The sequence below is a fragment of the Symphalangus syndactylus genome, chromosome 21 (assembly GCF_028878055.3).
Source record: "Symphalangus syndactylus isolate Jambi chromosome 21, NHGRI_mSymSyn1-v2.1_pri, whole genome shotgun sequence".
In the NCBI taxonomy this organism is placed as follows: Eukaryota; Metazoa; Chordata; class Mammalia; order Primates; family Hylobatidae; genus Symphalangus; species Symphalangus syndactylus.
In genome coordinates this window covers 55,099,176-55,123,345 of record NC_072443.2, presented here as the reverse complement: position 1 = coordinate 55,123,345, position 24,170 = coordinate 55,099,176, and the positions used below count along the sequence as shown (strand labels likewise).

Here is a 24,170-nt window from a genome sequence, read left to right as displayed (position 1 = left end):
GGGCGACACAGGGCAATGCAGGGAAGGGCTTTTTCTCCTTTTTCTTTTCTCCTTTTTTTTTTCTCCTTTAAAAGAACCATCTTGCACATTTTAAACAAAGACATAAAATGGCAGTGGGAAAATCAACTGCTCTTCTGCTCAATTTCCCAGGGGATGGGCATCCAGCCACCATCTCTGGAGCCCTCGAAGCCTGGCCTGCCCCTCAGGCTGGTGCACGGCAGCTAAATGCACCCCGCAGTGATGCTGTAAGAGGGTGCCCACCAGGCCACTCTGGAGGCTTGGGTAATGGAGGGCACTTGGCCGCTAGCTGGTGGCAGAGTGAGACCCTGCACCCACTCCTAACTACATTGTGCATGTGGCTCACACCACACAGCTTCTCCGTGTGTTCTGGACACACCTGCTTCCTGATTGACACACGGGAGAACGTTTGTGAGGGGAAGGAGGTAGTGGTGACCCATGTCCAGAATGAATTTTAATTTCTGAGTGTTGAAGGTGCCACCTGAGAACATTGGGAAACACTGAGCTAAGGGGAAAGTTCTGTCAAGTCAGAGATGACAAATGTGTCGTTGCTCATTAAGACGCTGAGTGCAGCCAGAGGCAGCTCTGTGCATGTGGAGGCTGAAACTGTCAAATACCTCGGAGCTTGCCAGGCCCCAAGGCTCTGCCCACATCATCTCGGTCCCCACTCCTGGAGCCCTAATCACATTTCAGACTTGTCCCCTGACAGGTGGCAACTGCAGGGGATAAGGGACCTTGCAGCTATTTTTGAATGTCACTGGAGCCATCGGCTTCCATTTCCTGCAGGCTGCTTGTCAACATCACGTAATGGGCCAGAAAGTGCCAAGCAAGTGTGCCCCTGATTACCCGCCCTCAAGGCAAGCAGGGAAGGACCTAAGCTCACACAAAAATCACAGGCACTGAGTGGGGCCCTGGCCTGGATGCTGGATGAAACTTCACACAGGGACCCGGCCAGCCCTGTGACCTTCCCAAGGGTGAGGACTGGGGACGTGCACCACTGTCCACAGATCAGTCTCAGGGAAAAGGTGGATGCACCTGACTTCAGGCCCTGCAATTGCCACCCACTCCCCACTCATCCTGGACATGAGTCCTCACCTGAACAATGGCCCCGTGACTGGCTGTGCCTCACAGGACCCAGGAGATGGAGAGATGCAGCCGCAGCTCATAGGACCCAGGAGATGGAGAGACGCAGCCGCAGCTCACAGGAGCTAGGCCCCCTGGCTTCATTCCCTCCTGAATCCGCAGTGCCCAGCACAGCACCTGGCACACGATAAGCACTCCAGCGTCTCTGAGTGCACGAGTTAATGGGAAATGTAAAGTGCCCAGCAGGCTCCTTCCCCTGCTCTGGTCATCTCATGGGTTCCACCTGGAGGACTTGATTGAAATGTAAAGAATCGTTGAAAAGAAGGAAACCCTAGGCTTAAATTGGATAAACACTCCTATGTGCAAACCAGCCGAAAACAAAATAAAGGCCCTTACAGAGCGTTCTGGGGCTGTGTGAGCAAAATTCATCACAGCCTTGCACAGTCCATGCCCATTGTGTGGGGATAAAAACCTCCACAGGACCCCAGCTGCGTGAGCCCCAGAGAGCCCCCCAGAGACACTCCAAAGCCACACATGCCCGCAAGCCATCCTTGCGTGCTGAATATGTATCAACAGGAAGGAAAGAAACCCTTTCTGTGAGCTAACTGGGGAGCGCTGGGGGCCTATCTGTGCTGCTGCTCAGCAGCTGGAAAAAGCCACAGCCACGTGAAGACATCCCTCAGAAACAGCCGCCTGCAAGTGTTTCTGAAGCAACCAGGACCTGCTGCTGACGTCAATACTCCCTGGAAAATTCCTCCTGCAGGCTTCAGAAGAGACCAGAGGAACCAGGGCCTGACTGGAGTTGCGAGGGTCTTTGGCATAAGCCCGAAATTAAGGGAAGTGGAGACCCCAGTGGGCAGGGCGCCTCCATGGAAGGAAACTTCTGGACCAGAGCAGTTCGCAGGGCCTGTGGCACAGGCTGCTGCTTGCCATAGTGGAGACTTGTCCCAGGTCCTGCCTGCAATGGGCACTCTGTGCCACTCAACCAGGCCAGCGGCCATTCCACAATCCAAAAAGAGAGTGCCAGAGCTCCCCTGTAGCCACCTGTAAAACAGAACTGCAGAGGCACTCCTAGAATCGCAGCATTTTAGGATTCAAGAGGGGTTTAAAGGTCTCCTGGGGAGACTTGACTCCCATGCTGGAATCCCACCTTGAGTCTTTCAGACAAGTGTCCCAGCTTCTGCTCAAATGCCTCCAGAGACAGGGAGCTCACTACCTACAGCGGCAGCCTAGTCCATCACCGACCTCTAGGAACTCTTGTTCTTGGAGAAAAGGTCTCCCTCTGGTCACAAGTCCACCCTCAGAGCTTGCACAAAATGACAGGTGCAAGGTAAATGTGAATGAGAGGGTGCCCCGGTTTCACTGGTACTGTACACATTTTTCCCTAACTTGGAACTCCCCTCTTCTTGGTAATGGGGAAGTTTTTATTAATTTCTAAAAGTAAACAAAACAAGGCATATGTCAAGCAGTCAGAATTAAGATATGAGGTTCTCCTCACTCGCATGGCTGGAGGAAGAGCTGGGGAATTGTTCTTTCTCCTATGAGGGGATAAGAATGCTTAGGGGACACTGCCTGTGGTCTCAGGCTCCTCGCCTCCTCCAGTGTCCTCCAACCACAAGTGAGTTCCCAGGTGCTGAGGGCGTCCTGCCATCCAAGGGTCTGCCTCTGAGAAGAACAGAAACAGCGGGACTCCCTCCCCCTCCCCGAGGCACGGCGCTGAGAAAACATCCTCTCTGCAAGACAGCTGGAGACCAACATCAAACACTGAAGGAAGGTTTTTGAAAACACCCCAAACACCAAACAAAAAAACTGAATTAAAAAACTTATTAAACAGGGGGTGTTTCACACAAAAATAGAGATCTCTATTTTCTCTTGAAAATCAGAAGCTCTTGCCTCACAGGCCCACACCCCCACACATCAAAAACCAGCTGGAGGTGCCAGTTCTGCAGGACAGTGTAAGGAGGCCACAGACTTCCCCATGAAACATACACACAGCCATTTAATATCTCTGGGATGATTCCAAGGGCACACAGCAAATGAAGAAGCGTTTATTGGAGAAAACCTGCTAACATCTGGGAAGAACAAGGGCCTGTGGTGTGTGAAATAAGATGCCCGTCCTCCCTGACCTCCCACCCCAGTGAGCAGGGCTCTGCTCCAGACTGGTTCCTCCAAGATCACAGGACTCCCTCATCCCCAGCTCTCGCTCAGGGGATTCATTTCCTAGGAAGGGCAGGATGTCAGCTTTTCTTTTCTTATCATGCCCCCAGCTACAGCTTGCTGAGATTGAGTCCCAGGAAAGTGGGCTCAGAAGTGGGGGCTCGCATCTTCCACCCAGACCCCATTCGTGGGATGGAGGCTCTGCATTGAGTGCAGCACCCGTGAGAATACTGGGGCCCGGCCGCCCTTCCCTGGCTCATGGGGTGGGGTTCCCTGCTAAGAGAGGCCAGCCAAGGAACACTGGAGCTGCTGCCCCACTCACCAAGGGCCCAGCTCCTAACGTGCAGGTGTCACCAGAGAGAGATGCACCACTGTGCCCAGCACCATAGCTCTGGCTCACAGAGTTTGCCTGGGAAAGCAGCTGGTGCACAGCGACTAAATGCACCCAGAAAACAGGTGTGAGTTGCTCCTGAAGGGACTGACTTCACGTGCAACAGAGCTTGGAGAAGTCCAAGTCTAAGCGGACTCTCCAAAACAGTGGAGGTTGTGCTGAAAGGCAACTGGGAGGCGACGGACAGCCTGGGAGGTATGGGCTACACTGGAGGCCGGCAAGTTTGCCAGAGAGAAATGGAAAAAGAGAGAGCTAGGAAGAGCTCTCCTGGGGTCAGAACAAACTTAAACATCTTCTAGGGAAAGGGTCCCTTCAAAGGATCCTGAATAGGATTGGACTGAGTTGTGCAGGAATGTGTGCCCCAGGGAATTACTGAAGACAGTAGAGCAATCGGCCTCAATTAGTGGAGCTCAACAGTTGAGTGGTCAGTGAAAGACAGCCAAAAAAAGCCCTGCAAAGGCCACAGTCATCCCAGGGTGACAAAGGACATACCAAGGTGTTATCCCCTAAGAGCAGTATCAGAGATTTCTTACTGGGGAAAAGTGTGTGTGTGTGTGGGTGTGTGTGTGTTCAGCAAAATAACACAGCCTGTGTGTGTGTGTGTTCAGCAAAATAGCACAGCCTGTGTGTATGTGTGTGTTCAGCAAAATAACAGCCTGTGTGTTTGTGTGTGTGCACACGTGTGTTTTTGTGTCTTCAGCAAAATAACAAGGCCAGTCACTAAAGAAGTAAACAAGCAAATAATAATAACAAGCTCCAGCGTGGGGATGGGGAATCAGTACCCAGAGTTTCTACAATACATTACCTAAAATGTCCAGTTTCCAACAATTATAGGACATGAAAAAACAAAACAAAACAAAACAAAACAAAACAAAACAAAACAAAACAAAACAAAACAAAACTGGAAAACATGACCTGTACTCCAGAAAAAGGCAGATGACAGAAACTGTCTGTGAGGGCCACCAGAGATCAGATTCACCAGGCAAAGCCTTCCAACCAAACAACGATGAAGGGAGTAAAGGAAGATTTGATAATAATCTCATATCAAACAGAGAATATCAATAAAGAGGTAAAAGTTAGAGGAAAGAAAAATAGAAATTCTTTTTTTTTTTTGAGACAGAGTCTAGCCCCGTCGCCCATGCTGGAGTGCAGTGGCACGATCTTGACTCACTGCAAGCTCCGCCCGCCGGGTTCACACCATTCTCCTGCCTCAGCCTCCGGAGTAGCTGGGAACACAGGCGCCCGCCACTACGCCTGGCTAATTTTTTTTTGTATATTTAGTAGAGACGAGGTTTCACCATGTTAGCCAGGATGGTCTCGATCTCCTGACCTCGTGATCCACCCGCCTCAGCCTCCCAAAGTGCTGGGATTACAGGCGTGAGCCACCGTGCCCGGCCAGAAATTCTTAAGTTGAAAACTATATTTGTTTGAGTGCATTGTAGATTCTGGATATTAGCCCTTTGTCAGATGAGTAGGTTGCAAAAATTTTCTCCCATTCTGTAGGTTGCCTGTTCACTCTGATGGTAGTTTCTTTTGCTGTGCAGAAGTTCTTTAGTTTAATTAGATCCCATTTGTCAATTTTGGCTTTTGTTGCCATTGCTTTTGGTGTTTTAGACATGAAGTCCTTGCCCACGCCTATGTCCTGAATGGTATTGCCTAGGTTTTCTTCTAGGGTTTTTATGGTTTTAGGTCTAACATGTAAGTCTTTAATCCATCTTGAATTAATTCTTGTATAAGGTGTAAGGAAGGGATCCAGTTTCAGCTTTCTACATATGGCTAGCCAGTTTTCCCAGCACCATTTATTAAATAGGGAATCCTTTCCCAAATCTACAATGAACTCAAACAAATTTACAAGAAAAAAACAAATAACCCCATCAAAAAGTGGGCGAAGGACATGAACAGACACTTCTCAAAAGAAGACATTTATGCAGCCAAAAAACACATGAAAAAATGCTCATCATCACTGGCCATCAGAGAAATGCAAATCAAAACCACAATGAGATACCATCTCACACCAGTTAGAATGGCCATCATTAAAAAGTCAGGAAACACCAGGTGCTGGAGAGGATGTGGAGAAATAGGAACACTTTTACACTGTTGGTGGGACTGTAAACTAGTTCAACCATTGTGGAAGTCAGTGTGGCGATTCCTCAGGGATCTAGAACTAGAAATACCATTTGACCCAGCCATCCCATTACTGGGTATATACCCAAAGGACTATAAATCATGCTGCTATAAAAACACATGCACACGTATGTTTATTACGGCACTATTCACAATAGCAAAGACTTGGAACCAACCCAAATGTCCAACAATGACAGACTGGATTAAGAAAATGTGGCACATATACACCATGGAATACTATGCAGCCATAAAAAATGATGAGTTCATGTCCTTTGTAGGGACATGGATGAAACTGGAAAACATCATCCTCAGTAAACTATCACAAGGACAAAAAACCAAACACCGCATGTTCTCACTCATAGGTGAGAATTGAACAATGAGAACTCATGGACACAGGAAGGGGAACATCACACTCCAGGGACAGTTGCGGGGTGGGGGGAGGGGGGAGGGACAGCATTAGGAGATATACCTAATGCTAAATGATGAGTTAATGGGTGCAGCAAACCAACATGGCACATGGATACATATGTAACAAACCTGCATATTGTGCACATGTATCCTAAAACCTAAAGTATAATAATAAAATTAAAAAATAAAATAAAATAAAAAATAAAAATACAAAAAAAAAAGAAAAGTATAATAGCTGAAATGAAAAATTCACTACAAGGGCACAAGAGTAGATTTAAACTGGCAAAAGAAAGCATTAGCAAACTTGAAGATGGACTGCCAGCTTACATTAGCAACATGCAAAAACATAAAAACTTAAAATAACATAATAAAAGCAGAACATTAAATTCTTCCATGCCATGAGCACAGCTAAAGTCAATGCTTGCAAGAGCAGGGAGAGGGTCAAGAGAGAAACACAGGAAAAATACAGAAAGTTGAGACATCTTTTAAAAGAATTTTCTTTATGGCTGTTACAGTGCTCCTTATGGAATAATATTTTAATCTTAAAGCATTGATTGAAAGGAAACCATTAGGTAACTAACAGTTTGTGGACAGGGAATACAAATCACAAAGGTTTCATGAGAATGACTAAAGTTGTAGAATGAATCAGAGAATCTAAAGACCTTGCTAATTATAGCTGATGTGATTAAGTGCCAGCTTTTTTTTTTTTTTTTTTGGAGACAGGGTCTGGGTTTCTCACCCAGGTCTGTTGCCCAGGCTGGAGCATGACCACTGCTCAATGCACCCCTCAACCTCCTGGGCTCAAGCAATCCTCCTGCCTCAGGTTCTTGTGTAGCTGGGACCACAGGCCTGTGTTACCATACCCAGCTAATTTTTTTCTTTTTCTTTTTCTTTTTGTAGAGATGGGGGTCTCACTATATTGTCCAGGCTGGTCTTGAACTCCTCGGCTCAAGTGATCTTCCTGCCTCGACCTCCCAAAGTTCTGGGATTCCGAGTGTGAGCCAAGTGCTAGCTTTCAAAATAATCAATCAATTAACCACACAACAGCCCAGATAAGGAATGAAAACCAACAGTGGGGACCGATGGCCCAAGCTTACCATGGCGACACCCCTGGCCTCCTGGTAGGCCACCTTGACAACATCTGAGGTGCTGGTGTTGAGGAAGAAGTAACCTGAGCCTTCCCTGATGCGGAGCTCTGCCTGCAGGAGACAGATGCAGGGAGGGTTGGGCCGCATGTGGGAGAGCGAGGAGTCCCCCTGTGGGTTTTGCCCAGGAAGGTGGCAGGGCAAGGACTGTACCTGGATGCCAGGGTGGTTGTAGATGGTCACCTCTTCTGGGCTCACCCTCACGTCCTCCACCAGGATGAACTCTATGGAGGCCGATAGAGGCACCAGAGGGTCATGCTGAAGGGCAACGGCAAGGCCATCAGATCCAGGAGGACATGATTAGGTCGCCCCTCGGGAAGAGCAGGCCCAAAGGCCCTAGGGCCTGGCCTTGCTCCCAGCCACAAGCCCCTGGTGCTCCTGAGCCCAGCAGAATGGCCACAGGCCCTTTGAGGCCTCCCTTCAGCCTCCTGAGGTGGAATGAGTTGCAGGCTCCTCCTGCAACTGAGGAGGGGGTTGGCAGCAATCCAGCTTAGAAGATGCCACCCCAACCCACCAGGCCCCAGTGGTGGGCAACTCACACACACGCCCTGCCTTGCAGGACCTCACAGCAAAGGGTCAGCTTCAGAGCGTGTGGCCGCCGGCCAGGCCAGGCATCGGGGGAGGGTCCCCTGGAAGAGTGGCCAAGGCTGGCTCAGGAGAGGACAATGACAGCCCTCATCCCCTAGGGTGGCACATGACCCACTGAGCTCTGCTTCCCGCCATGTGTCACACAAGGGAGCCACCCAGATCTGAGGCCCCCAGGTCACGTGTTTGCGCACCTCCTCGAGGCCACAGATGTGCTAGGCACTCAGGGTGCAGCAACTGCCCGCAGGGAGAGGCGACTCCAATGCACGGATGGAAAAGCAACAGTGAGTCAATGACAGGAAGGTGTGCAGTGTGGGTGACAAGGACAAGGAAGGTGTCTGCAAGGGAGAGCAGCTCTCAGGGGAACAGAGACTGCAAGGGGAGGAAGCCCGAGTGACTCAGCAATGGGGGGTGGGGGGACATCGGGGCAGAGGGAGAAAGTGCAAAGTCCTGGGGGGAACACGTCAGGGTGCTCAGGCATCAGGCAGGAGGCCATGATGCCCCCTCACTCCCAATCAAGGGACTCCTGGTGCCAGTGAGGACTGAGCCATCAGGGACAGGCACAGGTGTGCCCCTTCAGTGACCACCTCCCTCCAGGCCAGCCTCCCCACTGCTGCCCCCATAGGCCCCCAGCCTCTTTCAAAGTTTGCTCCCAGAAGGACAATAGAAGTGCCTCATTCTGGCATTTAGGGACCCTGGGAATACAGTCCCACCTTCTCCTTCCAGCCTGTACCTGCTGCCTCCACCTTATTCAAGACCTAAGTTTCCTCGTGGCTATACCCCCCATGAGGTGGCTGTCATCCAGGAAGGGCTATCTTCAGAAGCCCTTCCCATTCTCACCTCCAATGTACCTACTGGTCCTCTACTATTAATAGCAGTGCCTCTCCTGGGGCCTCCAAGAGGCTGGGGTGGGGGAGTGGTGGTCAAGCAGACAGTGACTCAGGACACTGTGATACCCGGTGGAATTTAAGCAGAAGTAGGAGGCTTGCCCCACTACCCATAGCCCACCCACCACTGGGCCCTGGGAGATACCGGCTGCTTTATTCTGGCAGAGCTGAGGTGGGACTCCTGGTAGCCAGTGGCAGTGGCAGTGATGGCTGTGGTTCCTGATGCCTTGTGAACCAAAATGGCCTGCAAACCTGAGACCAGGAAGAGGGAAGCCACCGTTGGATGTCTGCCCATCACCACCCCTGAAGCAGCCCCTCCCTTCTTCTGATTTGCAGTTTCAAATCTGAAAACAGACAACTGCATGTGTTGAAGAATCTGAAAAGACAACTGTGTGTGTTGAAACTATGTGGACTGTAAGGGTTAACAGGACCTAAGCGCAGATAACTAAGCTCCCACAGGCACTGGCCCACCTTGGCAGGCTTCCTGTCTGGTCTCTGATCTCCTGCCTGGGCCATCGGGCTTGCACCCAGCTCACCGTGCAGCTTCTTTTGGCCACTCTCATCGTCCTGGGACACCAGCTGCATGGGCAGCTCAGGCTCGATGCTGGCTAACAGTGGCCTGGTGGACTCCCACTGGATGCTCAGAGAGCTGAAGTTGTCGAACCGGCGGCCCTCCTGGTCGTAAGCAGCCAGGTCCAGCAGGGGGTTGCGGTGGCTGGACACTGGGACCTGCAGGGAACACAGGTCAGATGCTGTGGTCACCCCCAGGACTGGACCTGGACACTGACCATGCAGTGCACTCTGAGGCCAGCAGCTGCCCTGTGGGCTCTTGGAGGTGCTGGTGAGGGAATGGGATGAGCCAGAAAGCAATCCTCACTATTGCCACCCACCAGGTCCCCCCATGGCCCTGTCCAAGCTGGCCTCTGGCTCCAGACCACAGCTCTCAATGGAATGAGAACCACTAGAGGGCCTTCAGCAACACTGGAGGCATTTCTGGCTGTCCCTACTGATGAGTCAGGGGGTTGCCACTGGCATCTAGTCGGGAGAGGTCCATGATGCTGCTAAACACCCTACAATACACAGGACAGCCCCCCACAGGAACTATCTGGCCCCAAATGTCAACAGTGCTGAAGCTGGGAAGCCCCACCCTGACCTACTACTGTGGGCAGGCTGCTCTCCTTCCCCTGTGCCCTCACCTTTCCAAATGATTGCCATCCCCCACCCAGGCACATGTCAGCACCTCTAGGATGGCCCCACTAGTGGTTTCACAGGAATGCAGATTTCAACGCCTAAGATGTCCCAGAGCCACTGGCTATGTACAGCTCCTTTCAAAGTGGAATACTCGCCTAATCCTTAAATGTCCCAGGAAGGTGGAAGGGGTCATCCCCATGTGAAGAAAGCACAAGCCCAGGCAGGGAAAGGAGCTCATCCAAGGAGGTTCAGGATGGGAGCTCCAGGCTGCAGGTCCAAATCCTGGATTCCCACCACTCTGGCTTGATCTCTTGCTCCCCGAGCAGACTCTCCCCTTAGAAACCGGCTGAATCAAGCCTCTTTCCTGCGGGCTATCCCTTGCTTCTCTGGCCTCATAGCATGGGGGCAATGTGGGCAGGGCCACAAAGCAGAGGCCAAGTGTCTCTGACCCCACAACTTGGACTGAGCCCCAGCTCCACCTCTCAGTGCCCAGGCAAGTTATGAACTCCCTGAACCTCAGTTTCTCCAGCTGTGACACACAAAGCACAACCGAGGGATTTAAATATGGGGACTGCAAGGTCATTTTAGAGAGCCTTCCTACATTCGGGTAGGAAAGGGGGCAGCCATGAGCATCATTCACAAACAGGGCTAGTTTTCTATTCGGGGAGAGGGGGGTCCTGCAGGAAGAACTACCCTTCTCTCATACTCTGGTTAGAAGTGACTGAGGCACTTGCTCTGGCCAGTGAAATGGGACTAGGGGGAAGCTTCACTGCCAGATCCTGACCTGCCACATTCCCTTTCTCTCCACAGTGGCACCTGCCATGATCAACATGGTGGCTGCTCCACAGCCCATGTCTTGGAATGAAGATCACAATGACGCAAAGCAGGTCTCCCAGCCAACTAGAGAGGCTCATGCAGCATGGGCAAGAGGTGAGCTTGTGCCATGTGAAGCTACGGGATGTGGGCTTGTTTGCTGTGGCAGCCCGGCCAGACCCCGCCTGCCTGACTGATACAGTCACAAAACACCCCACCTGCACCATGAGGGCTCCTCCCAACTCCTTCTAGCTCTCTTGCCCCAAGAGAACACTTGATTCAAGCAGGCTACAAATTCTTAATCCACGCCCTGCTCAGAGTAGACCAGCACCATCAGCAGGCATGCAAAGGTCTCATCATTATTCATAATATAGAAGCCGGGAGTTTGGGCAGGGGCTGTAGGGACCTATCCTAGGTGCTCCATGGCTCCCCCAGATGCAATCCTGGCTGGAAAACCAATGCTCCTCCAGGGAAGGAAATTGACACTGGCCAAGCACACGTGCAAGCTAACTGGCCCATTTGAGGCAACAACATAAGCCCCATATTACAAACAGGGAGGCTGAAGTCCAGGGACGTTAAACGTTAAATGACTTGTCCAAGGTCACACAGGTTTAGGGGTGGAACTCAGCTGGCCTGATTGTAGAGCCCAAGGACCTCCCCTGACTCAGTGTGGCCAATCTCTGGTGTCTCATCTGGGGGAAGCCCCATTCAAGCCCCTCATCAGTCCCATGCAACTGGTGCCCACCCACAGTGAGCGAGCCACACGCTAGAGGACCTGCTCGGAGGGCCAGTGTCAGGCTGAGCCTGGCTCTACCTTGTCATTCTGATCAGTCAATTCCATTCTGGTGTCTCTCCTCACCAATAATTTAATCTGCAAACACATCTTGGGTAGCCTCTGAAGTTGGAGAGTATAAAATTACCTTGATCCTGCACCCAGGCTGCATTGCAGGGATATATCTTTCTCAAAGTTCCCTAATGACTGGCCAGGCATGGTGGCTCACGCCTGTAATCCCAGCACTTTGGGAGGCTGAGGTGGGTGGATCACGAGGTCAGGAGTTCGAGACCAGCCTGACCAATATGGTGAAACCCTGTCTCTACTAAAAATAGAAAAATTAGCTGGGCGTGGTGGCGCATGCCTGTAATCCCAGCTACTCGGGAGGCTGAGGCAGGAGAATCACTTGAACCCGGGAGGTGGAGGTTGCAGTGAGCCGAGATTGCACCACTGCACTCCAGCCTGGGCAACAGAGCGAGACTGTCTCAAAAAGAAAAAAAAAGACAGTTCCCTAATGAGGCTCTAAATTGCCAGGGTCACGCCTCAATGGCTGGCTGGTGGCTCAGGAACCTGAGGACTGATGGATCACACAGCCACTCCGTGTTTGAGGTCCATTATTTTCTGGCGACATCTATCATGTGCAAAGCCTAATCAGAGTCAAGCCCTGCAGCCATCATATTTAAGTCCAGAGAGACAACCCTGGGCTAAAGCAGAGGTCCTGGCCAAAAGACAGACCAGGCACAATCCAGCCCCAACGTGGCCTGCTCAGCTCACAGCCAATGCTAAGGACAGGGAAGATGCACATAGGTATGATTTTTCTTTGAAAGTGAGAAAGCTGGGCCAGCCTGGGGTTGAATTGACTGTCCCTGAGCTGAACAGGCTGCCTGTCCAGACAGGACCTGCTCTCCAGTTCAGCTACTCCCTGGCCAGTTATCCAGCAGTGTGGCTTCTCCACCCATGAGTCTGCAAGAGTCAAGGGTGAAGACGAGTAGCACATGCACAGTGCATTCGCTGGTTCACTCATCCATCGCTCCTAGTTACTGAGCTCCTCCTATGAGCCAGGGTCTGCTCTAGGACTCGCAAAGAATAAATGGAGTGAGTTCCACAGCGTTAGATCGCGATGAGCTCACACATGCCCTCCTCAGAGCCCCACTCCACTCCTCCTAAGCAGCCTCCTCCTCGCTCTGCTGCGTGCCCTATTTCACTTCCCTTGCAGCGCTTGCCACCTCTGATCCATCTTATTTGTGCATCTCCTGGTCTCCCTGTCATCTCTGGGAGGCAGGTGCCTTGCCTGTCCTGATTACTGTGCAATCCAAAACTCAGACCTGTGCCTGGCACAGAGGACATGCTCCATAAGGACATACTCAAGGAGTGAGGAGCCGCCCACCCCCCTCCTCTGAAAAGGGGCTGGGGGCTGGTGCTGGCCAGAGGATGTCTCATGTCCCTTACCCTGGACACACTCAGCACCTTGGGCTCTGAATGCCCTAGGGACTAAGGCATGGATGTGTCTCAAGTCCAAGGGGAGCAGACCTGTGGCTTCCCCTACCATCCCTGCTGTTAGACAGACTCCCAAGGGACTTTCTTCCCCTCCCAACACTTCTGAAACACAGCCCCACATCGCCCACATCATGGGGATGCTGTAGCTGGTCACCTCTCCTCAGCAGCCCCCATGCCTGCTCTGACCCTACATACTCTGTCCACAGACAGCAAGCCCCATTTTAACACCCTCAAGGCACAAAAGACAACAAGTTATTTTTAAACTACCAAGTGCCAAACAAAGACAGGCAGCGAATGTGGAAAAGGACTCTATCTTCACCTGGCACTGCCACTAGTAGCTGTGACTTTGGTATGTCCCTCACCTCTCCAAGCTGTGTGTCCCCTGCATATAAAACACAAATGAAACCAGCGCCCTCACAGGGCCAGCTGTTGAGACGAAGGAAGTGCAGTGTGGAGCTATGTCCGTTACAATGCTTGGGACCATGGGCAAGGCCGCCAATGTCCTCCTGCCCAAGCGGGTGGCACCCTCGCCTCCTCCCGAGCATAGCCCACACTCACCACCTGCTTGTTCTGCTGCAGCAGCGGACAGGACACGTCCAGCTGGGGGCTGGTGTAGACAGGCGCGAGGGTGAGCCTGGATGGTGGGGCGCAGACGAACTTCACCACGGCAGGCTCCACTGCAGGGAAGGGGTTGGTGAGGCTGGGCTTGTTCCCCACCGACAGGGCGATGACCTGGTAGGGCACAGTGAGCAGTCAGACCCCCACGCTTGAGTTCTCACTCCTCTCTGAGCTGTGCCACACCCCACCCCAGCTCCGTCTGACTCAGTTTTCTCCTCTATAGGATGGCAGTGATGATGATACCCATGCCACAGGGTCTTAACAAAGGCCCAGTGGCACACAGGTGGGAAAGCACTTTCTCAACACCTAAGAGACTCTCAGATGGGAGCCCATGTGCCCTATGGGCTGCTCCTATCCCAGGGAAGAGGTAGACCCGGTGAGGCTTCATGGTTTCCCAGGACCCTAGGAAAACCCCACGGTTGCATTAGCAAATTCACAAGTTCAAGGATGCTTCAATGAGGAGTCCATATGGAGGTGAAAACACCCATGGAATGAGGGACAGACGTAGGAAGTGCATGCTGCAGAACGATGACGGGGCAAGCGAATCAGATAGGAACTCTGCAAGACAATGCCCAGGAGGAGCTGCAGCCTGGAGGCAGGGCCTGCCCTCCGCCTGCTCATGCTCTGCAGCTCCAGGGGCTGCTGCAGAGAGGGAAATCCATGGTGCAAGAAAAGAGGGAAACCTGTCTGCCTGGAGAGCTGGGACCTCAGAAATCATATCCAACCTCCTCTTTTTTGGAGCACCATGGCTCAGGGCCCATCTTGAGGTAGCGCCCTCAGCCTCCTCAGATGACATGCACTTGATGGAGGACACGAGCCCCCACCCCTCCTGACCATGAGGCAGGACCAAGGGCAGTGTCCTCCCTGACTCCACGAAGGCTTTCTGTCTGTACTCGGTGCCCCATGTGAGGGAGCCACAGAGCAATGGATTGGGAAGGCCCTAGAGGTAACCCCAATTGGAGGTCAAATTCCTACAGCCCTGAGAGGGGACAGGGATGGTGGGGTCATGCCAGGTATAAGAAATATATACAACTTAATTCAAGAGGAATTTTATTCTTCTTATTATATTATTTATTATGATGCTGCTATTGTTCTTGTTGTTTTATTGTTTTTCTAAAACCACCCCACTGGTGAGTGGAACCTATCACCAGGCATCTTTTCTGGCCATACCAGGGCAGCTGTGGCATGGCTGATGCCATAGGGCACCGTGGGAGGCATGCATGTGCATTTTATTGCCAATTGACATTCTTTGCCCTGCTACACATGCAGGAAGTATCCTTCACTTCCCAAAGAAACGGTCTCTCTCCCATCTTCCTGATTCCTGCCAAATACCCCTTTTGCTTTGGGCTTCCCGCCTTGGAAACGGAGCAGTAGATGCCCACCAGAAGCCCCACAAGCTCTCAGCCCACCCTCTCCAGGGAAGAACTGCCAGGCCCCAAGGCGCCTGAACAGCAAGATGCCCTCCAGTCAGCATGTGGGGATTCAGGCCACACATGTGTTTTGTCTGGTCCCCTCAGCCTCCTCAGCTTTTGGTTTTCAGCATTAAAAAACTTAAGAGATTACCTATGAAAAAAAAAAATTGCGATTTCCAGGTTATCCTCAAGAACCAACAAGAAGTGTCAAACCTGGGTCTACAGCCTCATTCATTTACGACCCTGGAGACATTGGACTTGTGACCCCCGAACTCAAAGCCTCCAGCTCTGGTTTGGTTAGTGGGGGATGCTGAAGCCCATGGAGGTGGCAAGCCACCCAACTGGCCTGCTCTATGAAAGCTGGTATAGCAGGAGGTCCCCATTGCCACACCTGCTTGGCGTTCATTGAGTCATTCCACCTCACCATGCCTCAGTTTGCCTGTCTGTAAAATGGGTACAATAGGAGTGGCTGTCTCTCAGGGTTACTCCAAGGAGTAAATAAAACAATACTGAGAGAGTCATTTTCCACCCCTGCCTTAGGGCAAGGAGGGTCTGGAGCAGCTGCCCACTCACCTGCTCACCCAAAGCCTGACAAGTCACAAGGATCCAGTGTTGCTGATAATTCCGGGAGGAATGGGGGGCAAAGAGAGCCAGGCTGATGCTGTCAGTGTCCTCAGCGGTGACGTTCTGGAAGAATTTGGACGGTTCCAGGATCCAAGGTCTGGGACCTCCTTCAAACAGCATCTCCTTTGAGGAGCCCAGGGTTACCAAGGCAACAGAGGAGGGATCCACAGCCTGGGGAAGGAAGAGGCAGAAGACTTGGCATTCTTCTAAGGCAGCACGGGCGGGAGCTGGGCATCCCAGCCCCGCATCCTCACCCTGCTTGTGGGGGCTAGTGGTCAGGCAAACCCCATATCCTGTTTGAAACTCATTCTCCTCATCTGCAGCACTCATGGGGATCGTTGCAAAGATCCAGAGGAATGGGGTGTAGATAGAATTAAGCCCTCACTCTGACAGACTGCTGGAGGGTGTACATGGATTTGCCTCTTTTGTCAAACAATCTGGTAAAAGCCTTGAAAATACCCACAGCCCTGGAACCCAGGAATTCCCCATCTGGAACCTAACCTAACAACACAATGGAGAGAAACATGTCAATGCACAGACAGATGTTCATCACCCTATTATTTCCCACAGCAAATAACCAACAATAATCTACAATCCAGCACAAGGGGCTCAGTACACATGGTGTTTCCCAGTGACGGAAGCTGATGCGGGCCCCCAAAGCAGTCTTCACAAAGATCTACAAGCGCAGGATACAAATCTGATGGTGCAGTTTGATCACAACCATGTTGCTGTAAAAAGCATAAAATCCTAAAGAGATATCCACCAGGTGCTCAATGGAGATGCAGCCTGTGGTGTCCTTGCTGGCATCATTGCCGGTGGTCTGTTCCCTTCCTTCTGAGCCGCTGGGCTTCCCACACTTTGCACCATGTATGCACGAGCTTCGAAGGTGAGTCTTGTGGCACCTAGAACCATGCCTGGAACATAGTGGATGCTCAACAATTCTTTGTTGAATGAAAGTGAATTGGCAAGTAAAACTGTGGAGTCCTTAAAGTACCCAGTAAACAAAGGAAGAATTAAAGTAATATTTCACACAAAGCTCTCATTTCCTCCACGGCCTAGGGCAACCAATGGTGCCAACGGCCCCATGGCCTCCTGGTGTGGGCAATGGCAGTGTTAGATTCTATGTAACAGGGTGTCATTCCCAGCCAACCTCCAGGAAGACGTGGAGACTCCACAGGACTCCTCCCTCCAGTGACACAGCAGGGGTGCGGAGAGGAGGGATTCACTCTGAGGGGTCCCACAGTCCTGCTCCTTGACTCCCTGCCCAGCTGGGCTAACCTCCCACTGCAGGGGGTCCCACTGCAGTGACTGCCAAGTCCTCACTTGTCAATCTGCTCCCCGCTAGACCCATCTACTCTCCCTTCAAACAGCTGCCCATGTGTCTCTTACTAAGACACAGACCTGACCCTGTCCCTTCTGCATTAAACTATTCCACAGCACCCACGGCCCTCAGAATACAGGCTCAGCTTCTGTCCTGGGACTTGGGCTCTCCCAACCTGACCCCAGTCCCAGCTACAGACTAGTGGCATCCTTCTAGAGAACCATGCTCAGCTGTCCCCAGGCCTTCGCAGAGGCTACCCTCCTGCCCTGTCTCACTTAGGTGACCCCCTCCTCACACTGCAGGGCTCAGCACACTGGCCTCCAGAAAGCCCTGCTTCTTTCCCCACCCAGCGCCAACCTGTGGCCCAGGCAACTCTTCTCTGGCCCCCACTTCACCTGGTGCTCCTCACCCTGAAGGAGCTTCACAGCTTGGGGGTCTCCCTGATCAGGCTATAGGCTCGTGGAGGGTAGGGTGTGTCTGTTTCCTTCTGCGTCTATGGCATGATCTTAACCACATGAGGAAGGAAAAACCTTATAAGAAAAATATTCCCTCCCCACCCACAGAAAAACCTCTTCCACCTCTGCACACAGTGGAAGGCTCATGCTAGCTCTCTGGGTTCTTTTATAAGGGCACTAATCCCAGCCGTGAAGCTTCTGCCCTCATGATCTAATCACCCCTCAAAGACCTCAGCTCCATTGCTGTGGGGGTCAGCATTTCAACATATGTATTTTGCGGGGACACGAACATCCAAATTATGGCTATCTCTGAGGAAGGAAGCCCTCACCAGTCACCAAAATCTGCTGGTGCCCTGACCTTGGACTTCCCAGCTCCTAAACTGCAAGAAAGCAATTTCTGTTGTTTATAAGCTACCCAGTCCAAGGTGTTTTATTAAGGCGACCTGAACAGACTATGACTTTTCAAATGAGAATTCTGTCCTTTTGACTTTGTTTTTGAATATGAACATTTTTTGAATCTGATATAGGTTATCGACTGTCTCTGGGCATCCCTCCCTGCACATGTGTGCTCACACACAAACAATTCCAAGGAGGCTGTTGGTGCCCCTGCTGTAACCCATCCCCAGACTCGTCCTTCAACAGAGCCAGGCGTGGCCCCTGTTTCCTGCAGGAGAAGCACTAAGTATGCTCAGGGTCTTCATCTCTTATCCTCTCAGAACTCTCTGCTGGAGACAGCAGCACAACCCAGTTCTGCACGTCACTCAGGCCTCTGCCTGAGTGTCACCTCCTCAGGCAGGCCTCTGCTGAGCCTGTCTGAAACAGGGTCTCCCTTCCCCTGTCACCCTCTTTCCAGCTCAACTCTTCATCTCTGCCCCTCAGACATCACTGGATATACCATCATTTGCTTCTCTGACCCCACTGCAGCGAAGCTAGTGTGGGACCTTAAACAAGTTAATGTCTACAAGGCTGTTTCCCCATCCTGTGAAATGGGTACAATGATAATGCCTACCTCGAGGGGCTACTGGTGCGATTCAGGGGCTAGAATGAAAGACCTGAATATATGACTAGCACACGCTCAATCAATGGCCCCTGCTGTTAGAAACTGTTATGATTATTAACTGTCATCCCCACTTTATAGGCAGAAAGGATAAATCCCAGCAGATGAAGACACCAAACCAAGCTAATCCAGCTGGTGGGCCCGGGTCTGTTCTGACTCTTGATCCCATGCTCTTACCCACATCTCATGGCCACAACCAATAAAACCCCACTATGTGCCACTGTGTATCTTGTGGCCACATCTCATGGCCACAACCAATAAAACCCCCCCTGCCACTGTGTATCTTGCTAAAGACATTTTCATGACCAGCCCAAAGTGAAAGAACTGTGCGAAGGAGCTATGTGTTCTACAATTAACAACCGGAGGATGAGGAATTATCACCTTCCTGTTTAATTCTCTCCCTCAGGCATGAAAGTATCATGGAACCCTGTGCCAAGGAGACAGGTTAACAACGCAGCTGATGAAGGATGCTCATGAATTGTGCAGGCTCCTCCGCGGGTGTCAAAGCCCAAATATTCCAAATATTCCTCATGTGTGACAGAGACATCAATTCCTCTATTGGTTAAGTTTCTGTCACTTGGCTTTTGTTCCCTGTAAATAAACCTGATCTTACCTGCTAACTAGGAAGAAGACAGATGAAAGGAGAAGAGACCCACATCCACTTTTCTCTATAATCTGTCTAATCAGGAAGCCACCTCCCTGAGGGACATGTCTACCTTATCTTCATCCTTACATCTCAACTCAGGACTGTGAGCTCAGCTTCTGGCTTCTGCTGCTCCAGCCAAACACCCTGATAATCCAGAGCCAGGAGGGGCCCTGAAAAACCCCTCTCCAGGTGCCTGGTGAATGCTCTAGCTCCCAGAAGGTGCGCAGGGCAACCCCAGAATGCCTGCTGTCCTCAGGGATTTCAACTGTCTCCACTCTGCTCTCTGACACTCTCGCCTGCTGCAGTGCTATGCTTGAGTTGGGGTGTGGGGGCAGGTCTTGATCTCCCCATTTTAAACTTCTACCCCCATCACCCCTTCATGCTCTACCTTTTTCATGGCAAGCAGAGGCAAAATACATTCTTTGCTTTGTTTACGGTCGTCTCTACCTCTCTTTGTCAGAATGTCACTTCATGGGGACAAAGGTTCTGTGTTTTCTGCCCTGGTGCATCTCTAGGGCCTGCAGCAGGGATTGCACAAGTAGGTATTCATGTCTGTGTGCTGAAGGAACAAATGGGTGGAGGATAAGGAGCAGGGCTAGGCCTCTGATCACTAACGGACATCTGAGAAGTGTCTGCTATGTTTGCTCTGGAGGTCAGGAGGCCTTGGCTTCTGCCCTGGCTGGGTGACCTTGGACACATTTCCTTACACATTCATTCTAAACAAAACCACCCTTGATTGATGTCTGCTCTGTACCAGGCACTGAACCCAGGGCTAGGGGTTCAGAGATAAAAGATCCTAACATTGCCGGGCACGGTGGCTCACGCCTATAATCCCAGCACTTTGGGAGGCCAAGGTGGGAGGATCATGTGAGGTCGGGAGTTCGGGACCAGCCTGGCCAACATGGAGAAACCCTGTCTCTACCAAAAATACAAAATTAGCTGGGGATGGTGGTACACGCCTGTAATCCCAGCTACTCGGGAGGCCGAGGCAGGAGAATCGCTTAACCCTGGGAGGCGGTGGCTGTGGTGAGCAGAGATGGCACCATTCCACTCCAGCCTGGGCAACAAGAGCGAAACTCCATCTCAAAAAAAAAAAAAGAAAAGAAAAGAAAAAGAAAAAGAAAAAGAAATCCTAACATCACCAAACTTGCTTCCAATGAATGGGTGAGAGGAAGAAAAAAATGGTACAAACCATGAGGACCGGAGCTGTCTTCAAGGCTGACACTGGGAGCAGAAAAATGCAAGAAAACGCAAGGACTGCCTGACCGAGCCAGGGAGACTGGGGCTCCCCCAGGACTGCTCTCCAGCCCTCCCTGGAAGGAGCAGCAGGAACTCCCCACCAACGAACCCTCTCTGCACCTCCTGCAAGCCAGGCAGGGTTCAAAGAAAGGAATGATTACAGTCAGCAGCCTCCTGCATGGCAGCCTTCGCACGAAGCCTTCATACCCACCCCGGAGGAAGGCCCAGTTCTTTTTTATCCATGTATAATAACTAACCCTTCCTGAGCCTGCACTACCCCCTAGACTGTGTTCTGAGCTCATTCCATTTGTGAGCTCAGCAAATCCTCATCACAACCCCATGAGGCAAGAGCTGTCTCAGTCCCATTTTACAGGCAGGGAATGTAAGGCCCAAGAGTGGGTGGGGGTCAGGCTGGACTCGGCTCAGGAGGGTGGTATGGACACTGAGGCTATGTGCTCTGCTCCGCACAGGCCGTGGCCACCACTATCCTCAGATAGGAAGCAGGATGGACGGACACTAGGCCAGGGCAGATCCGCTCTGACCCCAGTCTTGGAGGCCTCAGCATCTGCCATACCACAAGGCCGCTGTCCCAATTCTAGGGCTCTGTGGAGACCCTGAAGGTTAGCTCTGGAGTGAAGTGGAAGCACTCCCCTGTTCTGACCCTTGCTGAACACACTTCTGAAGCCCTTGCAGCCCACATTCCTACCTTCGTTGGGAGAGGCTGGCAGGTCGGTGTCCTGCCAAGCCTGCCAAGTGCTGTCTCACATAACCACAGAGATGCCCACAACCACTGCCCCATCAGGGAGGCTCTGCTCCTTCCACATGGATCCTGCTTTTAGCCAGAAATCATGGGAGAGGAAGCTGTGCCAAAAGCTATTTTGAAGGAATCGGGTTTATCACGGAAATTCGTCAGAGCAAATGGGTAATTTGCATCTGGGAAGGAGTGGGCAGGGGGGTGGTAAAGGGCAGGGCCCCTGGCTCACCTTGAGGGGCAGGTAGGCAGCAATGGTGATCTTGGCACTCAGGTGGACGTGGCCATGTCTGTAGCTCACAAGAAGCGTGGTAGAGCCCTGGGCCTCAGCCTTTACCCGGACGCCGCTGCAGTGCTCAGAGCCTGGTGGCAGCCTCCCTACAGAACGGAGAGAACTAGATGGTCACCCTGAAATCACTTTTTTTTTTTTTTTTTTTGAGATGGAATCTCGCTCTGTTGCCCAAGCTGGAGTACAGTGGCATGATCTTGGCTCACTGCGACCTCCGCCTCTGGGGTTCAAGTGATTCTCCTGCCTCAGCCTCCCAGGTAGCTGGGACTATAGGCATGGACCACTACACCTGGCTAATTTTTGTATTTTTTTAATAGAGATGGGGACTTGCCATGTTGGCCAGGCTGGTCTTGAACTCCTGACCTCAAGTGATCAATCCGCCTCGGTCTCCCAAAGTGCTGGGATCACAGGTGTGAGCCACTGTGCCCAGCCCTGAAATCACCTTTGGTGGGGAAGGCACAACAGGCTGGGGGCCCCCTCTTTCATCCCAGGCTTGATCCTTCATCTGATTTTTTTTTTTTTTTTTTTGAGATGGAGTCTCACTCTGTCTCCCAGGCTGGAGTGCAGTGGCGCTATCTCGGCTCACTGCAAGCTCCGGCTCACTGCAAGCTCCGCCTCCTGGGTTCAAGCGATTCTCCTGCCTCAGCCTTCTGAGTAGCTGGGATTAGAGACATGCACCACCACACCCAGCTAATTTTTTGTATTTTTAGTAGAGACGGGGTTTTACCGTGTTAGCCAGGATGATCTCGATCTCCTGACCTCATTATCCACCCCCCTCGGCCTTCCAAAGTGCTGGGATTACAGGCATGAACCACCGCGCCTGGCCCTGATTTTTAAAAAAATATTTAATTCAGCCGGGCACAGTAGCTCACGCCTGTAATCCCAGCATTTTGGGAGGCTGAGGTGGGCGGATCACCTGAGGTCAGGAGTTTGAGACCAGCCTGACCAACATGGAGAAACCCTGTCTCTACTAAAAATACAAAAAATTAGCCAGGCGTGGTGGCGCCTGCCTGTAATTCCAGCTAGTCAGGAGGCTGAGACAGGAGAATCACTTGAACCCAGGAGACAGAGGTTGCAGTGAGACAAAATCGAGCCATTGCATTCCAGCCTGGGCAATAAGAGTGAAACTCTGTCTCAAAAGAAAAATAAAAATGTTTAATTCACGGCCAGGCGCGGTGGCTCACACCTGCAATCCCAGCACTTTGGGAGGCTGAGGTGGGAGGATCACCCGAGGTCGGGAGTTTGAGACTAGCCTGACCAACATGGAGAAATCCTGTCTCTATTAAAAATACAGAATTAGCCGTGTGTGGTGGCGCATGTCTGTAATCCCAGCTACTTGAGAGACTGAGGCAGGAGAATTGCTGGAACCCGGGAGGCGGAGGTTGCGGTGAGCCGAAATCACACCATTGCACTCCCTCGTGGGCAATGAGGGAGCAAAACTCAGTTAAAAAAAAAAAAAAAGTTTAATTCACATGAGTATATAATTCACAATGATTTTTCCACATACTGGACCCACCCTATATGCAGCACCCAGATCAACAAACAGAATATTATCTGTACCCCTAGAATCTCCTGGAAACCCTTCTGGTATTTGGCCTCTCCCTAAAGGAAAACCGCCCCCCCTGGCGCCTACCAGCACAACTGAATCTTGCTTGGTATTGTTTCCATAAAGGGAATCATGGGCATAACTCTTTTGTGCCTGGCTTCCTCACCTCCACAGTGTTCATGGGATTTCTCATTGGTCACACCTTGAAGATCCTTTGTCCACATTCTCCATATGATTCTGTTGTATGAATACAGAGCAATAGACTGACCCATGCTATGGTGAACATGTGGGTTTCTTCCAGTTTGGGGCTGTGCTACACGGTATTGCTGTAAACATCTGGGTGCCTTCCTCTTGAGGGACACACCTGGGCATTTCTGTTGCGTGCATCCCTAAGAGAGGAAGTGCTAGGCTGCAGGGCATGCATGTGTTTAGCTGTAGTCATTGTTGGTTGCTGTTGTCAAATCTCTTCCCAAAGTGGTTGTGTCAATTTATACTGCTGCCAACGGCTGCCCTACATCCCTGCCATTATTAAATTAAGTTTTAAAATTTTTATTTTATTGAGACAGGGTCTTGCTCTGTCGCCCAGGCTGGAGTGCAGTGGCACAATCTTGGCTCACTGCAACCTCCACCTCCCAGGCTCAAGTGAGTCTCCAACCTCAGCCTCCTGATTAGCTGGGACTACAGAAGTGAGCCACCACACCAGGATAGTTTTTTCATTTTTTGGTAGAGGCAGGGTCCCATTATGTTGCCCAGGCTGGTCTCAAACTCCTGGGCTTAAGCAATCCTCCCATCTCGGACTCCCAAAATGCTGGGATTACGGGCATGGGCTACTGTGCCCAGCCTAAAATTTTATCTTTAAAAAAGTTGTTTAAAAAAATTCTGATAAAATACAGGTAAGATAAAATTTCCCACCATAACACCTTTTGTGTGTATAGTTCAGTTGCATTAAGTACATTTATGTAGCCTGTGAATGGATGTCGCCACCATCCATCCACACAACTCTTCAACTTACAAAACTGAAACTCTGCACCCAATATACAGTAACTTCCCAATTTCCCTCACTCCAGTCCCTGGCCACTACCATTATACTTCCTGTCTTCATGAATTTGATTACTCTAGGTATCTCATATAAGTGGGATCA

At 51.3% G+C, this 24,170-nt stretch overlaps 1 protein-coding gene across 1 annotated transcript in view; it reads right to left on the bottom strand.

Annotated features, from left to right (window-relative positions):
• The window catches only part of NUP210 (nucleoporin 210), a 107,716-nt gene that overhangs the window by 29,993 nt on the left and 53,553 nt on the right, over positions 1–24,170 (bottom strand). Inside the window, exons 14-20 of the mRNA XM_055259255.2 lie at positions 21,427–21,572; positions 15,675–15,896; positions 13,630–13,803; positions 9,335–9,527; positions 8,944–9,050; positions 7,480–7,584; positions 7,279–7,380 (exon numbers count right to left, since the gene is read on the bottom strand). Of these exons, the coding sequence (XP_055115230.2) occupies positions 7,279–7,380; positions 7,480–7,584; positions 8,944–9,050; positions 9,335–9,527; positions 13,630–13,803; positions 15,675–15,896; positions 21,427–21,572 (1,049 nt within the window). The remainder of the gene's footprint in view (positions 1–7,278; positions 7,381–7,479; positions 7,585–8,943; positions 9,051–9,334; positions 9,528–13,629; positions 13,804–15,674; positions 15,897–21,426; positions 21,573–24,170) is intronic.